Raw genomic sequence first — 18,581 nt, 5'->3', positions numbered from 1 at the left:
TAATAAACGCCCCTTCTCTAACAGACACCCCCCCCCCCAAGAATTTATTTATTTCGAAGGGGCCAACAATGTCAACATGGTTGACCCTGATGATGACTTTGCATTTGCGCAAATAAGATTAGTCTCCTACTAACAATTCTGTTTTCCATCTTACTCCACGAGCAAACTACGCGTCTATTTGTTTTGTTGACGTTGTTACAGTGAAAGTGAAATATATTAACGCCCCCTCTAGGACCCCTTAAATTTATTAGACGCCCCGGGCATTTATTACATCATTCACGCCCCATTTAGACAGCTGGTATGTTGGAGGATTATACTCCAATGCAAGGAAAGGGGCTACTTATTTCATTACCCACCAATTAATTTTTACAGTACACTTTATCAGAGTAAAAATGAAAAAAATAGTGATAATCATGGCATAAATGCAAGTGAAAGAAATGCACGTTGATCGGTTAATTGACATTTTTTAACACCGTGATTTGATTAAAAAGTAAGGCTTGAAAAGGCGACTTTGTTCGTTTGTTTTGTACGTATGTATAAAATTGGGAACAGATATGAAATAGCATCGAGTATATTGTCTGCTACCCGGCGAACGATTTTGTACCACGTGATGAGTTTTAGCCAATGAGAGTGCAAGGAAATTAATTTGTTAATTTTTTTTATTGTATATGTAGTAGTGTGTAGCATTAGTGTGTAATCGTAGTTTTAGTTTGTTAAAACATAAGTCTCGTAAATTGTAAGAATAGTTAATGTTAGTACCGCGTCTTAATTTTTGTAATATTATATATATATGTAAGTATTAGTATGTTTGTGTTGTAAATAAATAAATAAATTTAAAAAAAATAAAAATAAAAATAAAAAAATAATAAAAAAAAATTTAACTTTTTTTCAGCAGTATTAAAGCCCACAAAGCTAAAGCATATCCTGTCAAACATGTTATATTTGATCTCGCTATCCTCTGTTCTTTTCAAAATTGACATCATCATCATTATTATTATTATCAGGGCAGAGGTTTGCAAGACATGAACAGGCTCGGAATCATGGGCTTTTTAAGGGGAGCAGTGTGTACCACCAGAAGTGATATGCTTCTGGTACCACCAATTAACCTGTAATTCATTTTGCAAATCATATCTTACTCTTTTACATTAGATCTCTTATTTATTCACTTTCTAATGAATCTCTGAAGTTTGGCAAACAACTTCAAGGCATTTTTTGTTGTTTCTTCATAAACTGTCTGCACAGGAATTCCTTTGATTCTTGAAATTGCCTCACAGGAGATGTGGATGTTCTTGGGCTCATTCCTTGTCTAACAAAAAAAATCAAAAGTTAAAATTTTGAACACAAAATAACCTTGCCATGTGCCATATAAATTTTGTTTACATTATACCGGTAATTAATTTCTAAGAATTTGGTGGGAAATCAAGACAAAATTTCACAACCTGATGAATTTCTTTATTCTCATAATCCATCTACTTAACAGGGAATTATAGAGAGAAACTAGATGGCAATTGAAGGGGTAAAGAAATTATTCCACAGCCCTGATTTTTTTTCAATTTCAACTACCCATAAATCTTATTGGTTCTGATTAGCCACAATCAAGCATGTTTTCAGCTAAGAACACCCAAAATTGTTCATTTGTGACTGCTATCCTTTACATTGTCTACTAAGATAAGCAGCTCAATCTGAATATAAATGGTTTACCTATTTAACAGCACAACTACCTACAAGTACTTGGGTGTCCATTTAGATCCTACATTGAATTTTGAAACCCACTTCAACAAAACCTACAAGAAAGCGGCCGAGAGAGTCACTCTGCTGCGGAAAATTCGTTCTTCCATTACTTGTGCAGCTGCAGAAAGCATTTACAGGGCTATGATTATGCCTGTTTTTACCTACTGTAGTCTAATTACACTAAGCTATTCAAATACATGCAGGCAACTGATTCGCAGAATCGAACATCGTGGTCTAAGCTGCATATCTTCAGGACTGGAAAACAAGACTGACATCCGTATTCCATCAGTTGACAGTTATTTGAAAAGAAAAGTCAGTCTCTGTGTTTTTGATTGTCTACTTGGAAATGTGTGTACTCCTTTTAAGAACTATTTTGAAAGAGTTAATCACAGTGTCAATACTAGGAACAGATTTTCCTCTATCGAACTGCCGAAAATGAAGCTAGAGTTTGGCCGTCAGAGTTTTTCGTTTTTAGGAGCCTCCGTTTTTAACAGTTTACCGTCGGACATGAGAAATCTGAACTCTAGACTTCTATTTAAACAAAAAGTTAAAGACCATTTTTATTTGTAATTTTTATTCATAAGCTTTTATATGTTTTTGACCATTGTAGTTTTAACATTTTTAAACTTAGTATTTTTACCTTTTAAATTTTTAATTCTTACAGGACCCCTAAGATAACAGTACTCTCAAGTACTGATGGGTTAATCCTGTTAAAAATATTCGTTTATTATTATTATTATTATTATTATTATTATTATTATTATTATTATTATTAACACAAGTAATCCTGACCACTAACTCCATTAAAAAGGATCCCCTATAATAATAAGCTTACACAACACTTGATTGGGGTAATTTATATTACTGTGATACACGGTTGACTCTTACATATTCCTCATTCTATATTTTAAGATCCATGTGAACACAATTCTTTACTAAATTGAATGCAATCATAATTTTCACACATAAAATTAAATTAATTTCTCACAAGTATCCCTGTCACACCATATGGGATTACTTAATACCTGTTTTTCAGCAGCCAAGGCTGGGGAATCTGTTTCCAGAAGAAGATTTGAGAGAGGAACATTTTTCACAAGCTTCTCTTTCTAACAAAAAGGCACAAAAACATTACCAAAGAACACCCACAGCCCCTGCAATCGTGTTCTACTAGATCTTCTTACCCTGCCCATTCCTCGTCATATTTTTGTACACCCGCCCAACCTTTGAATGGGTCAGAAAAGTGTAACTCGCCCACCTTCCCCTTATCATGTAAACATAAAGCAATCTACCCCAGCTTCCACCCTCTCTAGATTGGGTACCAGTATAGTATCTCGCTCACTTGGCCTTAATCATGTTCTCATAGAGGGTGATTCCACGTTGCAGACATTACATTTAGAGACAAAAATTTGAATTTGAAGCTTCTGCCAAACATTTACACAGCTAACTGACGTGCTCTAACTTATGTGTTAAATAACTTAAGTGACTCCTAACATTTTCCCAAAAAGAAAAATTACTTTGCTCACAATGCCTTTGAACAGCAAATTTAGGAAGGTGTGTTGTGGACATTACACCAAAAAACAACCAAAGGATTTAGTGATTTCCCTAAAATTAATTTTCCTGTGAATTAAAAAATCTTGCCAAAAATATATTATACATGTAAACATAGGAATTATTTAACTTTTCAACTGCCTTGAAAAAACTCTTAGCAATTTCCTCTATTTGATTATATAAACAAAAATTTGTGTTGCAGACATTACAAAGAATCCGTTGCGGACATTACATTTTTGGGAACATGTATCAAATCATATTTGTTTTCACCTGTTGATGATACTGGGTACTTGCATGTGTTTTAGAGAATGTGCTTATGAAAATAAAGCTCTGAATATTTTTTCAATTGAAATCCAGATTAAGACTTCCAAGGTTTTGCATACTAGCTAGCAGGAGTATATATGGCCAGGAAGAGGGATGACATTGATTGTCCATATTTGTCTTTTGTTTTCTTTGGTCCATTATAATTGCACTTAAAAATACAGGCCCATTTGTTGTTCCTGGATGCAAACAGAGTGATATTGACAAAGTATTTAGCTAGCACTGATTTGATCTGACAACCTGTGGGGTGCACCTGACTGCGAGCAGGACTATATGTTTGCATTTTAGAAGTGGCCAGACCAATGCGAATTTTGTCAGAGTTGTATTATATTTGTGGATAAAAAACTTTTCAATATTAATATGCAGTTGTTTGTAATGCACATGTTTGATGGTTGAAAAACTTTCAATTGATGTAATGCCATTTAGCTTGATTGAATTGTTCTGTTAGGTTGAAAGTTAGGAAATTTACACTGAATATTCCTCAGATTGTCACTTTTCTTATATGTAAGTCTTAAGTGTGTCCTTGATTCTTGAATTTAGCTTTGTTTTTATTGCTTACTGGAGATAGCACTGTCAAAATAAGTTATATTCTGTTCAGAACTTTGTCATTTGTCATAAAAGTAAGATACAGAGCATGTAATGTCCGCAACGTAATGTCCGCAACACAATAACCCACATAATTTCTGGACACAGAAAACCTGCCTGGCCAACTTTCTTTGACCAAAACAATGTTTGTATCGAACTAAAAGAGCAGCATAAATATATCTTGAAAATGGTGTTACTCTTTACTGTGAATTAAAAGACAATGCCTCAACGTTGCGGACATTACGTAATGTCCGCAATACAAATTCAAATAGCTTTTTCCTGGAAAGAAGCAACTGGTTGGTAAATTTTTTATAGCCTTGTGCTTGTTTATGGTAAAGGGTTTAGTATCATACTCTAATGGTTATATAAATCATTTTAGTGTGTTTGATATACTGTCTTAGAGTTTTCTTCTAAACTTATCGAAATCCGAGGATTAAAATAGCCCCAAATTCCATAGCCTCCTACTGAGTGAGTATGGTCAAGATAAACAAAAGCTTGGAAATTTCAAACAGCACATTGTATTAGCCTTCTGCTAGCACAGGTTTCAATCACAAAAAATAGATTTGAGTTTTGTCACTTTTGCAAGGTCTCATGTGGAATCACCCTAGAGCACTTTCCCCACCCTACCAAACATGCATTACTGGTAATTATTTACTTTACCTGTGGTGAGCGAGCTATGGATGGTGGAATGGAGAAATAGTACCCTTGTTGAACTCCCTTCAGAGCGTTGGAAGGTTTCCCATCAAATGCATGTAGCAGAACATTCTTGGCCCCTAAGAATAAAAAGATAAATTTAAATTGAATAACAAAGATCAGGATTTTCTCTAAAAAATGCAGTAAGACTAGGCTAATTATATGTATTTTTTTGCACCAAAATAAGATATCTGACTCCCTTATCTCTATCCCTTTACATGAAGATCATTTGGTAGGCTATGCTCAGAAAAAATTCACCACAATTTGTCCTCAAAAACAGGTAAGTACAGGTAATCCAGCAGTCTTTCTCTCAAGCAACATGGCCACAATATGAAATGTTTTCACAAGAATTTGGAACAGCAAAGGGATATGTTATTCTGTTCTAAAACATAACCCCAGAGATTCTAGCTGTATGGTTTCATCGACAACAGTTTAATTCTACTAAGAAATTACCATGTTCTTGTAGCATTTCAATCACATGTCTCCCTGCTGATCGGGAATGGACATTTCTACAAACAACAAGACACCAGATTAAACTTACAAAATACATTTTGCATAGTACAGGACTTCAGACCTCCTTAAAATGGACACCAAAGAGACAGGGAGAGGTGTTACAGAGGTGTCCATTTTACAGAGGTGTCTGTATTACAGAGGAAGAGTTTGTTTGTTATGTAAGTTATTTGTCAGTAGTTTCACTAGCAACCTTTGTGGCTTCCCTTGGTGTTGATATATGGAATCCCAGGAATGTGGGTTCCCACTCCACTGATGATCAGTGGGTAAAAAGGAAAGTATTGTATGTGAGGGTGGGAATGTGTATGGATATAAATAAAATAAACAAGAAATTAATGTTAAGGTTAGTGGTAAAATTGAGGGACAGGAGCGACCTCTGTAACACAGCACGCTCCAGCCCAAATATGGTTAAAAACAAAAAGATAAAAAAATAATAAAACAAAATAAAACAATAAAACAAAACAAAATGAAAATAAATTATTTGTTAAATCAAAGCAAACCATGAGCATATGAAATAGTAAGGAAAGGGGGTAAAAAAAAGTCCAGTACTTTGAATTTAAGTTGAAGAAAAGGAATGGAACAGGGGAAGGGGAAATGGGTGAGCTTATGTTGTGGTGGAAAAAGGGAAGTTAAATGAACCGAATCATAACTGGAATTAGTGTGGGTATATTTACCATGTATAAAATTTTTGCTCACAAGTATTGATTACCATGTTTTTTCTCTTTTTTTGCATAGTACAGGACTTCAGACCTCCTTAAAATGGGCACCAAAGGGACAGGGAAAAGTGTCCATTTTACAGAGGTGTCTGTATTACAGAGGAAGAGTTAAGATAAGTTTTGGTCTGTTTTGGAACAGGTGAACTGTCTGTTATAGGGTGGTGCCTGTATTATAAAGGTTTCCATAAGGAGATATTACAGCGCGACGCGCCTTTCCGTGGCCACCCAACAAACTTTTTTACAAGTGTGCTCTCGTAATATTATTATTTGTTTGACGAGCACGGCTACTTGCAAAGTTAAATAAGATCAAATAGATGCTTGTTTAATACATCGTATTTATCAACAAAACGCAGTGAAAAAGTTAAATATTACAAGATGACACTTGTAAAAAAGTTTGTTGGGTGGCCACGGTAAGGCACGTCGTGCTGTAAATTGTATAAACAAAATTTTTAAAAAAGAGGCTAAATATTTAACCCAGACACTTCATTTTAATTAATTCTTAAAACATTACTAAAAGATTTCATTTAATAAGGGCTTATTTACAAGTTACAACATCTTAAAGGTAAAGGTTTATTGGAGAAACCATAGTTCTTGTATTGATAGAAATTTCAATATTTTTGATAATTAGCAAATTATGATGTACCCACATACAAAGGAAGATCAAGTTCTTGGGCGAGTTTTATCTGCAACAAAAAAATACAACTTTTTTTAATAAAATAATAATTCAAATGCCCTGCAGCAGTTTAAACATGTACACTTGATGACAGGACACAGGTTGGCTGATCTGTTGTACATCAGAGGTGCCCTGCCTGTGGCACAACATTTTAACTGCACAGGTCACTCACTTCAGGACATGCTGGTATCAGTGACGAGGGCAATGATAACAACAACAACAGTTTAACAGCATATTAGGGTACTGCAAATAGATGCAATGTTTCTGCAACTTTTACACTTTTTCTTCTCTCAGAATTCATGGTGAGTTTGAAATTCTGCAGGGCTAATGGATCTATACACATGTACATGTACATTTCAACATGTGCAAGCAGTTAACTGGGTATTTGCATATGACTGCAAATAATGCACTCAACTGTGCAAGTTATTTTAACCCCGAAGAAGGCAGTGATGCCCAAAATGGGTGTTTCAGCTGACAATATAGTGCCGTAAAATAATTATAAAAATAAAAACAGTTTCCTTATATTTTACTTGAAAACAAGGGACTGTATGATAATAAAAGGTCTGCGTCCGAGCTTGCAAGCCTAAACCGCCGAAGCTTACCCTGGTTTCTGTCGCACTAAGCGACAAGGAGTATTCCTACTCCCCCTAGATGGGATGCTAGTCCATCACAGGGTTACCCCCAGCATTATTTTGCCAGTACCCATTCATACACCTGGTTGGAGAGAGGTACTATGAGAATAAAGTGTCTTGCAAAAGAACACAACACAATGACCCCAGCCAGGGCTCAAACCTGGACCGCTCGATCCGGAGTCCAGTGCGCTACCCATTAGGCCAACAGGCCCCCTACAATATGACACCAGGTTGCTATATATGAAAAGGAAGACATTTCTTTACCTGTCGGCTGAACACCTCTCTCTGTACATCTTTATCTTCCTCTTTACTTATAAATCTTGGAGTAAAATCCAAGCCAACCTTCGCCATAAAGTTGTCGTAAAGTTCGCCATGTTTTTATTGTCATTTTTATTCTTATTTTTTATCAATTGTAATTAAATTAGGTTATCCTTAGCGTATTTTTATCTGATTGTAATTTAAATCGGGTTTTTATATTTTTACTTTTAAATTTCAAATGTAAACGCACTGAGACGTATGTAAAGTGCGTGCTAAGAACTGTTATTATTATTATTATTATTATTATTATTATTATTATTATTATTATTATTATTATTATTATTATTATTATTATTATTATTATTAAGAAAAGTCAGATGAACAATTAATACTGGAAAAACACAGATATAAAAACCATGCACACATGCAAACAGAATATAAAGGAAAAGCTTTATAGGTTCTACTGAACAAAAACAGTGCTGAACATAATGTACAGTGGAATTTGGATTTCTCGAACTTCCAAGAGAAACAAAATATTGGTTCAGAAATTAGAGACAAAGATGTAAATAAATTACTGATGGCTTTCGACACACGTCTCTGAAATGAAAGAAAAATTACATGCCCCGAGCAGGATTCGAACCCGCGTCTCCCTGTTACTAGTCAGGCGTGATATCCACTACACTATAAAAAAAAATAAAAATAAAAATAAATTTCTATCTGGTTCAGAAATTGGTGATAAAGTAACAGCGTGGACTAATAAAAGGGAAATGATTTTTGGTTTGAGTTAGCAGGAGATTAAAAAAATCAAGGGTTAAGAATTTGGGATTCCATTGTAATTTATGGTAATTATTCTCTCCAAAACAAAGTGATTTTTGATTAGGATGATTAATTAAAAAGGGAAATATTAAATTGCTAAAATGCAAGAATACTTCCTCCACGCATGTGACACTTTCTTACAAACTTACCTCTCCAATGGCCACCAGTTTTTCATGATTCTCTCTGATAAACTCCTCAACACCATCAAGATCCTACAAGAACAACAATGTAGATTCAACAATGTCTTGACCGCCATACCCCCCTCCCTCCCATACCCCTCTCACCCGGCATGTCTCCCCTCAAAGGTGCAGTATCACATGGAGTCCTCTAAGTTTTTGTGTAAACTATGCTAGAACTATGAGGGTGCACTAACTATTCAACAAAATAGCTTTAAATAGAAAAGCATCAATTCACTCTCCAAGGTTTGAACAAACCAACATCAATAGTTTAAAGTGATGCTCTTCCAAGCAGAACCTTCAAACTTGAAAACGTTGACCCAACATTTTTAAGTTTTTGGCCACTTCATTCCTACTGGTCTGTAGCCACACCACTTTACTACAATTTTCATGACAGTTTGTTTTAGCAAGACCAGGCAACTATCAGTAGATTTCCAGTTGAAACCAACACGCTCATTGGATGTGCAAGTTAGCACTAACTCTTGGTGAGACAGCCCCTTTAATATCTAGCTGTTCATGTGTATACCTCAAGGGTGGCACTGCGATCAGGACACAGACTCTGTACTGGATGAACGCCAACACATGGAGCAATGAAATCTGGATACCTGAAATTCAAAACGCCATATTAAAAAACTGACATCAGAATTATGTCAGGATTTATTTTTATCAATTAAGGCAAAATATGGTTTCAATTAACCATTTTTTAGAAAATACCTATATCCACCCCATGGAAGGTCATTGGAAATTCCAAGGGGGTGGGGGGTCTCAAAAGCCAAAATTTGTGCAAGGAAAGTATGGGGGTTAATTGGAATTCTAAGATGGGTGGGGGGGGGGATTAAAATCAAAAAAAGCTTCTGTGGGAAGTGTATGGATATTTTCTGGAATAACAGAATAAAATCAAAAAAGAACCAAGGTATGCATTTGCTCTCTGGTTAGGATAATTTCTTTCAAAACTAAACAAATACAAGAGGGAGATTTCCTTATTATATAGGTTATAATAAAGAAGACACCTTTAAAACCTTTCATGAAGATCAAGCATTCCAGCAAACTCTGCCTTTAACTCTGTTACTCCAACAATGGCCCTCACTCCAACCTAAAATAAGCAATAACGTAGATGATTGAATGTACTCTTTAGCTATGGACAACAGAAATTCTATAGGCTTCAAAGTTCCTAGAATAGGGGCAGGGAGTTTGTAACATGTACTGTGTAAAACAGTAAATGGTTTTTGAGCCTGAAAGTTTGAATTAGTAATTGGTTAGTTTTGATCTACAATCTTTGACAAAAGTAGTTGACACATTGACTTTGCTCTGCGGTTTTTATGACAAATTTACCACTAGTTTATAAATTTCATGACTCTGCTAAAATACCCCCCTCCCCCCATCCAATGTTGTAAAATGGTAGCAAAGGACTCTTAGAAACAAACTACAACATTGATTGGGGGGAGGGGGGTTGGAAAGGTGGGGCAAAAGGATGAAATTGGTCCATATAACAATAAAATAGGGCCTAAATTGACAATGTGTCAACACTTTTGTCAATGATTGTAGGTCTGTTCATCCGTTTTGTTTACATCGTGAATAAGTCATTTGTAAGGTGCCAGTAGTTGTTGACATCTGTTGAGAGGTGTTTCTTTTAAGTTTGTGTTCCAGCTTTCAAGAGTCAATCACTGAAAATAGTTTATAATGTAGGGTATTTAGGGTGTTCAGAAATGTGATTGCTGATGTCACCATTTCTAGTGGCTTCTTTGTGTTCTGTCTGTACCAGTCTCTCGATCTCTCCGATGTTAGAGGCCTCACCTGGCAGTCGGAGTATTTGATCTTTTAAACTGCCCCCTGTCTGTCAACGTCATTAGGTTTACCCCTGTCTTTAACGTTGTTCAGTAATTAAATGTAGTAATGACAGGCTGTTACTAGTTATAGGTTTGTATAACGTTAAAGGAATGCTGGTCACCTCGCCACCAACCAACTCGCCACCAGGCGAAGTCAGCTCGGCTCATGGATTCAAGAACGAGGAATACAACACTTTTGGTGGCGAGTTGGTTGGTGGTGAGATTCCCTGGTGGCAAGGTGACCGGATACCAGTGACAAAGACGTGTTAAGGTTGATTAAAAATATAACACAAACAGCGGTGATAAACATTATGAAAAATCGCATTTTTATAAACTTGACGTTTCGTATGCTAAGCTACATACATTTTCAAAAGTATGACCGTTAAAATTTTTGGCAACTATTTATATATTGTATGAAAGGGGTCTGGAACCGAGACTGTGACAATTGATCTACAGCAGTAACTTAATATTTACATTATGGTTAATAAAGTAACAACCTCTCACTGCCGACATTGGCATTTAAAGAAGGTTGTAGTTCATTAATGTATAAGGTCTCTTTAATCTTGCAGTGGAGGTCAGTTTTGCCTGACGCGAGGATTTCAAAATGATCCCATTTGATGTTATGGCCTGTGGTTTTTATGTGATCAGCAATAGCTGATTGATGGTCGCATTTAGTGAGGGCCTTAAAGTGTTCAGTTTTTCTGTCATGCAATCGTCGTTTTGTTTTCCCAATGTAAACATCGTCACAGTCCCAGCAGCTAGCTTTGTAGATGACCTTAGATCGTTGAGAACGGTTGAGGCGGTCTTTGTACGGAAAGAAGGATTTGATGCGACCATCAATCAGCTATTGCTGATCACATAAAAACCACAGGCCATAACATCAAATGGGATCATTTTGAAATCCTCGCGTCAGGCAAAACTGACCTCCACTGCAAGATTAAAGAGACCTTATACATTAATGAACTACAACCTTCTTTAAATGCCAATGTCGGCAGTGAGAGGTTGTTACTTTATTAACCATAATGTAAATATTAAGTTACTGCTGTAGATCAATTGTCACAGTCTCGGTTCCAGACCCCTTTCATACAATATATAAATAGTTGCCAAAAATTTTAACGGTCATACTTTTGAAAATGTATGTAGCTTAGCATACGAAACGTCAAGTTTATAAAAATGCGATTTTTCATAATGTTTATCACCGCTGTTTGTGTTATATTTTTAATCAAGTTACGATGGCCTAAAACCAAGAGTCTATGTGTTAAGGTTGCGTATGCATTTGTGAAGAGTAAGGATGGGCCGATACTCGATACCAAATATTCGATACACCGATATTTTGACAATTTGGAAAAGTATCGATACTTTCGGAAAATATCGCACTTTCGATACGTTTTCGATACTGCACACGTGACCTGAGCCTGCGGTCTTCTGGTCAGCAACTGAGGTTTAAAAATGCAATTTTGCTCAAAGAAATATTGATGTTCTCGTCAATATTTGAATTTTTCTTGCCTTGACTTGATGTCCACACATTCCGTGATGAACAGTGAAACAAAAAGACCAAAAGCAATATTCTTGGCTAACATTTATGATACCAAGTTTGTCCTTTGTATGGTCACGTGACAAACCAATGACGTTTGGACGGAAATGACGTCATAACACCGATATCGATATTGAGAAAAAAGGCAAATATCGTATCGATATCGTATCGTTTTGAAAAACCGGTATCGGCCCATCCTTAGTGAAGAGGGTGAAGAGGGGGGGGGGGGGGTTGGGGGAGGGTACATGAGCAATTTTTGTTTTTTGACCTTGCCTAGTTTCTCCCAGTCTCTCATGGCTGTTGCTTTTTACTTTCCTATAAGGAAAAGCTTGCTTTTTGCATAAATGTTTTTTAAGCTTACCTTAGCCACTAAGGAAAGAAAATAAACCTTAAAACAAAAACAGACATATTGCAAGTTCCTCTGTACGAGACAACTGACTTACCTTTCTTGCCTCCTCAATCACCACATCGATATCCTTCAATTAAAAACAAAAGTGTCTCTATCACAAGTCTTCTATCACAACAACATATGGCAGGCTAGACTGTATGTATGCTGATGTATGCCACATCACGGAGGCTACTGTTTTTATAAAGGCCAATTTAATTATTCCTCGTTCTACGAAGCGTGTAAATGAAGTGGACCAAACTGGCCCTTCATTCAGTTATTATTTTGTAATATTTTACCTCGCTGAATTCTTTTGCTGATATATGTGCATGACAGTCGACAAAACATATCTTTCCCGATTCACATTTTTCTTCGACACCGTCCGCCATGTTTAAATTATCCCATGAACGGGTGACCCTATTCGGCGGAATGGCGGAATGGCGGAATGACGGAACGGCACGGTGGAATGGTGGAATTTATTTTTTTCTCAGCGCGTGAGCGGGCAAGATGAACCGAATCCTGCAATCTGATTGGTTCCGGGAGCGGGCGGAATTTTCCGATCTTGACCGCGGTCAACGGAACGGGATGCAGTTCCGCGCGAAATCGAAATCAGTTTGCAGTGAGACGAACAAACACATGAAAGTTTTGCTCTCCAAAATCGAAATAACTGTTCACCAACCGTTGTAAATTTGAAAGGACTAGAAAAGCAGTGGAATTAAAGGCCTCAAAGTTCTTCAAAAGGCGAGTATTTATTTCTTTCTCAGCAAAATTGAGTTGTAGTTTGCCGTTCGTAGTTTGCCCGTGTTGTTTGTGCATTTTGCAATGATTTTCACGCCATTGCGGTAAACTTCACCGCGGTTTTTAGACTCTATCTATGAGTTTAATTGCCATGTTTATCTGTCAAGTTTTGCTAAAACAGAAACTATTTGCCATCATTCAAGGAAATGAGATTCTTTGATTAAAAACGGACAATTTAATAATCACAATATTGTGCCGTACGTAGACACTACGCATTTCATTCAGCTTGGCACTGTTTATCAGAATAAAATTCTGCTGGGAAAAGTGCAGGGATTATTAATTTGTTAAATACAAGTGTGAATAGCTTAAAATACTGTTTTCGAGTTAAAGAGTATTATTGAGTCAGAGAAATAGGCTTAACACCCTGCGAGCAAAGATTCTTTCAAGACGTTTCAAAACATTTATCGAGAATTGTTCGGGAAGCCGACTGAAATCGATTTAAATGTGTTAAGTTTTGCGGTATATTCGTTCTATATTTATGACTTCATTTGCTTTCCTTGATTCTCTGCAGTGTAAATTAAATATGCTGAACCTTTTTTGAGTACGGTTCATTTTAAGTGAAGCTATTTTATTCCGAATTAAATAGCAAACAGTATTCTTCACTCTTGCTCGTCGATCGAGTCGGACTCAAATCAAATCAAATCAAATCAAATCCGCGCGTATACAAACAAAGATTTTGCGACACATTTTTCCTTGGTTTCTTTTCCAAATAAATTAAAGTAGAAAAAAATAAAAACGTTATTTGCCGGCCTAGGTCGGTCCGTATTGGGAAAAACTGTACCCTCGGTCTTGAGCACGGCCCTCGGCCTGCGGCCTCGGGCCGTACTCAAGACCTCGGGTACAGTTTTTCCCAATACGGACCTTCCGGCCGGCAAATAACATATATATCCTAAAACGCGGAATGACGGAATATCCTAAAACGCGGAATGACGGAATATTCTAAAACGCGGAATTGTGAAACATTAAAAAAAGAAGCAACAACAGCAACAAAAACAAACAAACAAAAGGAAAATTCAGACGGTGATAATAAGGCTAAGAATGTCGCTAAGAATGATTCAGGTACTTTAACTTGTGGATATTCGTTGCCGTGACAGAAAAGCCAACTTGTTTACAACGGCTGCCAGCAATAGAAAACCAGTAAACAGTAAATATACCCTATAAACGAAGGGTTCTTTATACATCTTCTTAATCCTTCGAAGGATACTCGAGTGATCGAGGGAGGATTTCGTTATTTTACAGAGTTCTCGTCCCGCTCGAGACAATGAAACGTATAAAGCTGAAGTACGCTAATGAAGCCGTTAGAAAGAAAACGAAAGGGCCTGAAATTAACTGAGTTTGTACTGACATATTAATAAAAAGGAAATCCACAACAAGGCCATGGGTTTCCAGATGGTCACCCATCCAAGTACTAACCCCGCCCAACAGGGCTTAACTTTGGCGATCGGATGAGAACCGGTGCTTTCCATGTGGTATCAGAAAGAGTGCGTAAATCAGCTTATAACAGTGTTAGTCCAGTTAAAGCATCGTTCAAAAGATCCATTATAACCAGGTATTTCTGTTCTTTATTTGCATGACTCTTGTCAGTCTTTGCTTCGTCTGGGACTGATACCACAAGGAAAGAACTGGTTCTTGTCTGATCGCCAAAGTTAAGCCCTGTTGGGCGGGGTTAGTACTTGGATGGGTGACCATCTGGAAACCCCTTGTTGTGGGTTTCCTTTTTTTTTAATTTCTCAGTACGAACTCAGTAAATTTCAGGCCCTTTCGTTTTCTTTCTAACGGCTTCGTTAACGAACTTCGGCTTTATACATTTCATTGTCTCGGGCGGGACGAGAACTCTGTAATTTTACGAAATCCTCCCAGTCGATCACTCGAGTATCCTTCGAAGGATAGCCTTATTATCGCCGTCTGAGAAAGTTAGCAATTATAATTTTCCTTTTGTTTGTTTGTTTTTGTTGCTGCTATGCTTCTTCTTTTTAATGTTTCACAATTCCGCGTTTTAGGATATTCCGTCATTCCGCGTTTTAGGATATTCCGCCATTCCGCCGTGCCGTTCCGTCATTCCGCCATTCCGCCATTCCGCCGAATAGGGTCACCCCCATGAACCCTTGCAAAACACACGGATCTAGGGTTATCCCTACATGTATGCCACATGAGGCGTTCCTTATATGGAAGTTGATAAAAATTCTCTTTAAAATCTTCTAAAAAAAGCAAACAGTCTAAAGTACAGCCACTAGGAGGGGGCAGAAGTCAATTTTATCCTCACCATCAGGGATGTCGCTAAGTTCCGGCTGCTGACTAATTTCACCAGCTGAAAGAGGACTTAAATCCAGCTGAAGTTCATAAAAACAAAGTTTTGGGTAAACTTTTAGAGATGCCAAGGCCAGAAAAACCAGCTGGGATTGTTGATGAGCTGGATCAGTGTGTTCGTAACTACTCCCCTGTGCCATATTGATTTGGTACATGGTTTTTGCTCAATTAGAGCGGTTTTCACTTGACTGTCGAAAGTAAATTGCGTTTGCTTTGGTTTTGCATTGCTACGCTTAGTGATTGGCTTAAAAATCTCGCGCCACTTTCTCAGCCAATTAGAACTAAAACCAAAACCAATCGTGACTCGCTCGCGCACGTTTTCCCGCGCTTCGTGTCGGCTACATGTATTTGCTTCGAGTTTTGATTGGTTCACTGGATCGTCTGTGTCCTTTATGATTGGCTAGAGTAATTACTTTGGTTTTGGTTTTACGACACTCAATTGAAAACTGCTCTATACTGCTTGGTTACGTGGCGTAAGCATGATGATGTCACACTGACTAGCCTGCAAACAGGCTCCCTAGTGCGGAAAAAATGGATGCTACCAAAAGTAGTAACGGGGAGCGGGGAACCGGGAACGACCGGGAACCGGGAACCGGAGTCTGGGAACGAGTGTACAGCGGTAATCCGTAAAATAATTCAAAATGGCGGACGAAAACACAGAAAAGGGACTGGGAACTAGTGTTCGAATTCGATTGTCGGAGCAAATCGACTTTTCGTGTGCTTTTGTTCGCTATAAAGGACTCACGAAGGTGCTGTTTAGGCGGAATTTTGGGACGAGTTGCAAGGTAGGTGAAGAATCATTAATATTTTCCTGGAGTTGTAAATATTTTTCCCCGATTGTTACATCCATAAAGTTTCATCGTGTGCAATCTGGGCAAGGTAGACAACCTGGATTTTTGGTAGACTTTTTTAAAAGTTCGATGATCATGACGCAGCAATACTACGCGTACCAAATCAACTGTTCCACGAACAACCAAAATTTCTTTATAGGCAGTCAATTCTTTTTTTTTTCCTGGGCTAAGCTCTGTTCATGTGATACATCGTGGCGCACTGAGTATAATTTGCGCCGACGAAATGCCGAAGGCTGAAGACCAACTTTCATTACGAATATAATTGAATGTGGAATGTTCCATTCTGGTGGATTAACCGAACTTCCATCCGCCGTGCATCTAAAATGCATGCTGATATCAGCTGCTGTTATTAAGCAACAATAATTATGAAAATTGCAGGAACTTTTTTGAGTATTTATTTCATGATAAAGGAAATACAGAACTTCTGTCACAAGGTTGTAAACCTCATGTCAGCAGGACATGCAACTGTGTATAAGAAATTCTTTAGACAGTTTGGCAATTTATACTATGGCAAGTGCAATTGTGAACCACATTGAATCTTAAAGAATGCTTAGTTAACACAAAGTTCAAGCACAATTCCTCACTTGGAAATCACCAATTTGCTTGTTGAAATACTTTTACAATGTCAATTTTTACCTTGTGGCCAGTAATAGAAAAGACAAACTCCAAATGAGTCCATGCATTAATTTCTGAAAATTTCTAACACCCCTCCACTTCACGTCTCTGGAGCAGTAGTCAGGTATTCTTCAGGACTATGGTAATCTGACAGTGCATTAACAGTTGATGAGTCGTGTGGAAGTTCAGATTTCCGCCGTACAAACTTTCTGTTCTCTGGTTTCTTGGCGGAAAATTCCTGTGAAAAGAAAGATAATGTTGAGCATCGGCCGATGGTTTATTGGGTGATGTGCTTCTAAATAACAAACATCAGTTTTGGGTCACGGGCAGTCTTGCATCAAACTTGGATCCAAGCAACTCGTGCAGTTTATTTTAGCGCTAGTAATTTCCCATCACCTGTTAATTGTAACTACTAGTTGGTTTTTGCCTAACGTTAGTAAAAGTACGAACATGCTTGATACAAAAAGGGATCGCCCGGAGAGTTGAGGAAACAATGTTCTTGCATGCAAGAATGTCCTCGTTTGTGCGTTTAGTTACGTACGCAGCCGTACTTTTCATGAATAAAAGCAAGCATATAAACTTCATTGTCTGCAAGTGGTTTTTATTTTTCTTCTTTATTTCAATTCAGTTAAACCGAATATGACATTCTTTGTTCCGAATTTTGATTTTAAACATGAACATTCTCTAAACATGCCGCGTCTTCGAATCCATCATGTTGGCTGGTTGCCATGACAATTCACAAGTACCCACTCATACTTCCGGGTGGAGTGAGGTCATCATCATTTACCCGCACTCCAGGCCTAGGTGGAGACCTGGGCTGTAGGCTCTTTACCTTCAGGCTGTTCTGTCCTCCGCAGCCGATGCTGCTGTTGCCCATGTTTTTAAACTTTTCTCTGTCAACTCCCATTTGACAGTCCTTCTCCAAGTCTCGCGTGGTCGACCCCGGAGTGAGGTACCCTGAGTGAAAAATGCTCAACAACCCAACCAAATCATCCGGTTCAGAGCCTTGCCAGGCCTCGAACCATGATCATTTCGTTTGTCTTTCGTGGTTAATTTGCTGCACAAAAGGAACTAAAATACAAAATAGATTTACACGCCGCATTTCAGTCGGCAAGAAATGCCAGTATTTAAATTTCCGTTTTTTCGAACATTTTTTATGGTAATTGCGGTATTTGTGTTTAATTAGCTAGAAGTGTTCTAGACGCGTTGACGGCCCCACAAAAACAAATCCTACCAAGCTTTTCCAACCATTTTTAATTCTTCCAGAAACTTTTCGGAAGAATTAAAAATGGTTGAAAAAGCTTGGTATAATTTATCAGGTTTTTGTGGTGCCGTCAATATCTAGAACAATAACAATTTAATTTTGAATTGGCAGCGAAATAAACGCCTTTAAATGGGCAGCAAAAGTTCCTTTATTTCCTTTTCCAATTTCTGGTTTAACACTGTTTGAATAATCCACGTCGCTTAAAAGCACCGATTGAAAAGGAATCAGGGGTACAGGGAATAAAAGAATCGGAAGACTGATTAGGCAGAACCAGGTAACACATGTAGAATATTGCCCAACCCCCCACCCCTCCCCCGGATGGCACGGTGGTCTTGATCCAAG

At 37.6% G+C, this 18,581-nt stretch overlaps 2 protein-coding genes and 1 pseudogene across 5 annotated transcripts in view; 1 reads left to right on the top strand and 2 right to left on the bottom strand.

The window, feature by feature from the left end:
- Positions 1-18,581, top strand: part of LOC144636251 (uncharacterized) — a 90,799-nt gene that overhangs the window by 23,769 nt on the left and 48,449 nt on the right. The window lies entirely within an intron of this gene.
- LOC144636482 (putative deoxyribonuclease TATDN3) lies at positions 880-12,801 on the bottom strand. Of its 3 annotated transcripts, none has more exons than XM_078495699.1 (11): positions 12,704-12,801; positions 12,463-12,495; positions 9,679-9,752; positions 9,186-9,264; positions 8,633-8,695; positions 7,674-7,751; positions 6,756-6,787; positions 5,332-5,387; positions 4,846-4,958; positions 2,757-2,837; positions 880-1,306 (listed from the first exon to the last, which is right to left on the bottom strand). In XM_078495699.1, the coding sequence occupies exons 1-11, from the start codon at positions 12,791-12,793 to the stop codon at positions 1,163-1,165; spliced, it is 843 nt and encodes a 280-aa protein (XP_078351825.1). In that variant the 5' UTR covers positions 12,794-12,801; the 3' UTR covers positions 880-1,162. The 3 variants fall into 3 exon arrangements, with proteins under 3 accessions (XP_078351825.1, XP_078351827.1, XP_078351826.1); XM_078495701.1 differs by having other exon boundaries at positions 9,679-9,745; positions 12,455-12,495; positions 12,704-12,800; XM_078495700.1 differs by lacking the exon at positions 2,757-2,837.
- Positions 14,578-14,675, bottom strand: LOC144637337 (5S ribosomal RNA; annotated as a pseudogene).

The sequence above is a fragment of the Oculina patagonica genome, chromosome 13 (assembly GCF_052425735.1).
Source record: "Oculina patagonica isolate OP01 chromosome 13, crgOcupat, whole genome shotgun sequence".
NCBI classification, from domain to species: Eukaryota; Metazoa; Cnidaria; class Anthozoa; order Scleractinia; family Oculinidae; genus Oculina; species Oculina patagonica.
This window is presented reverse-complemented; position numbering and strand designations above follow the sequence as displayed.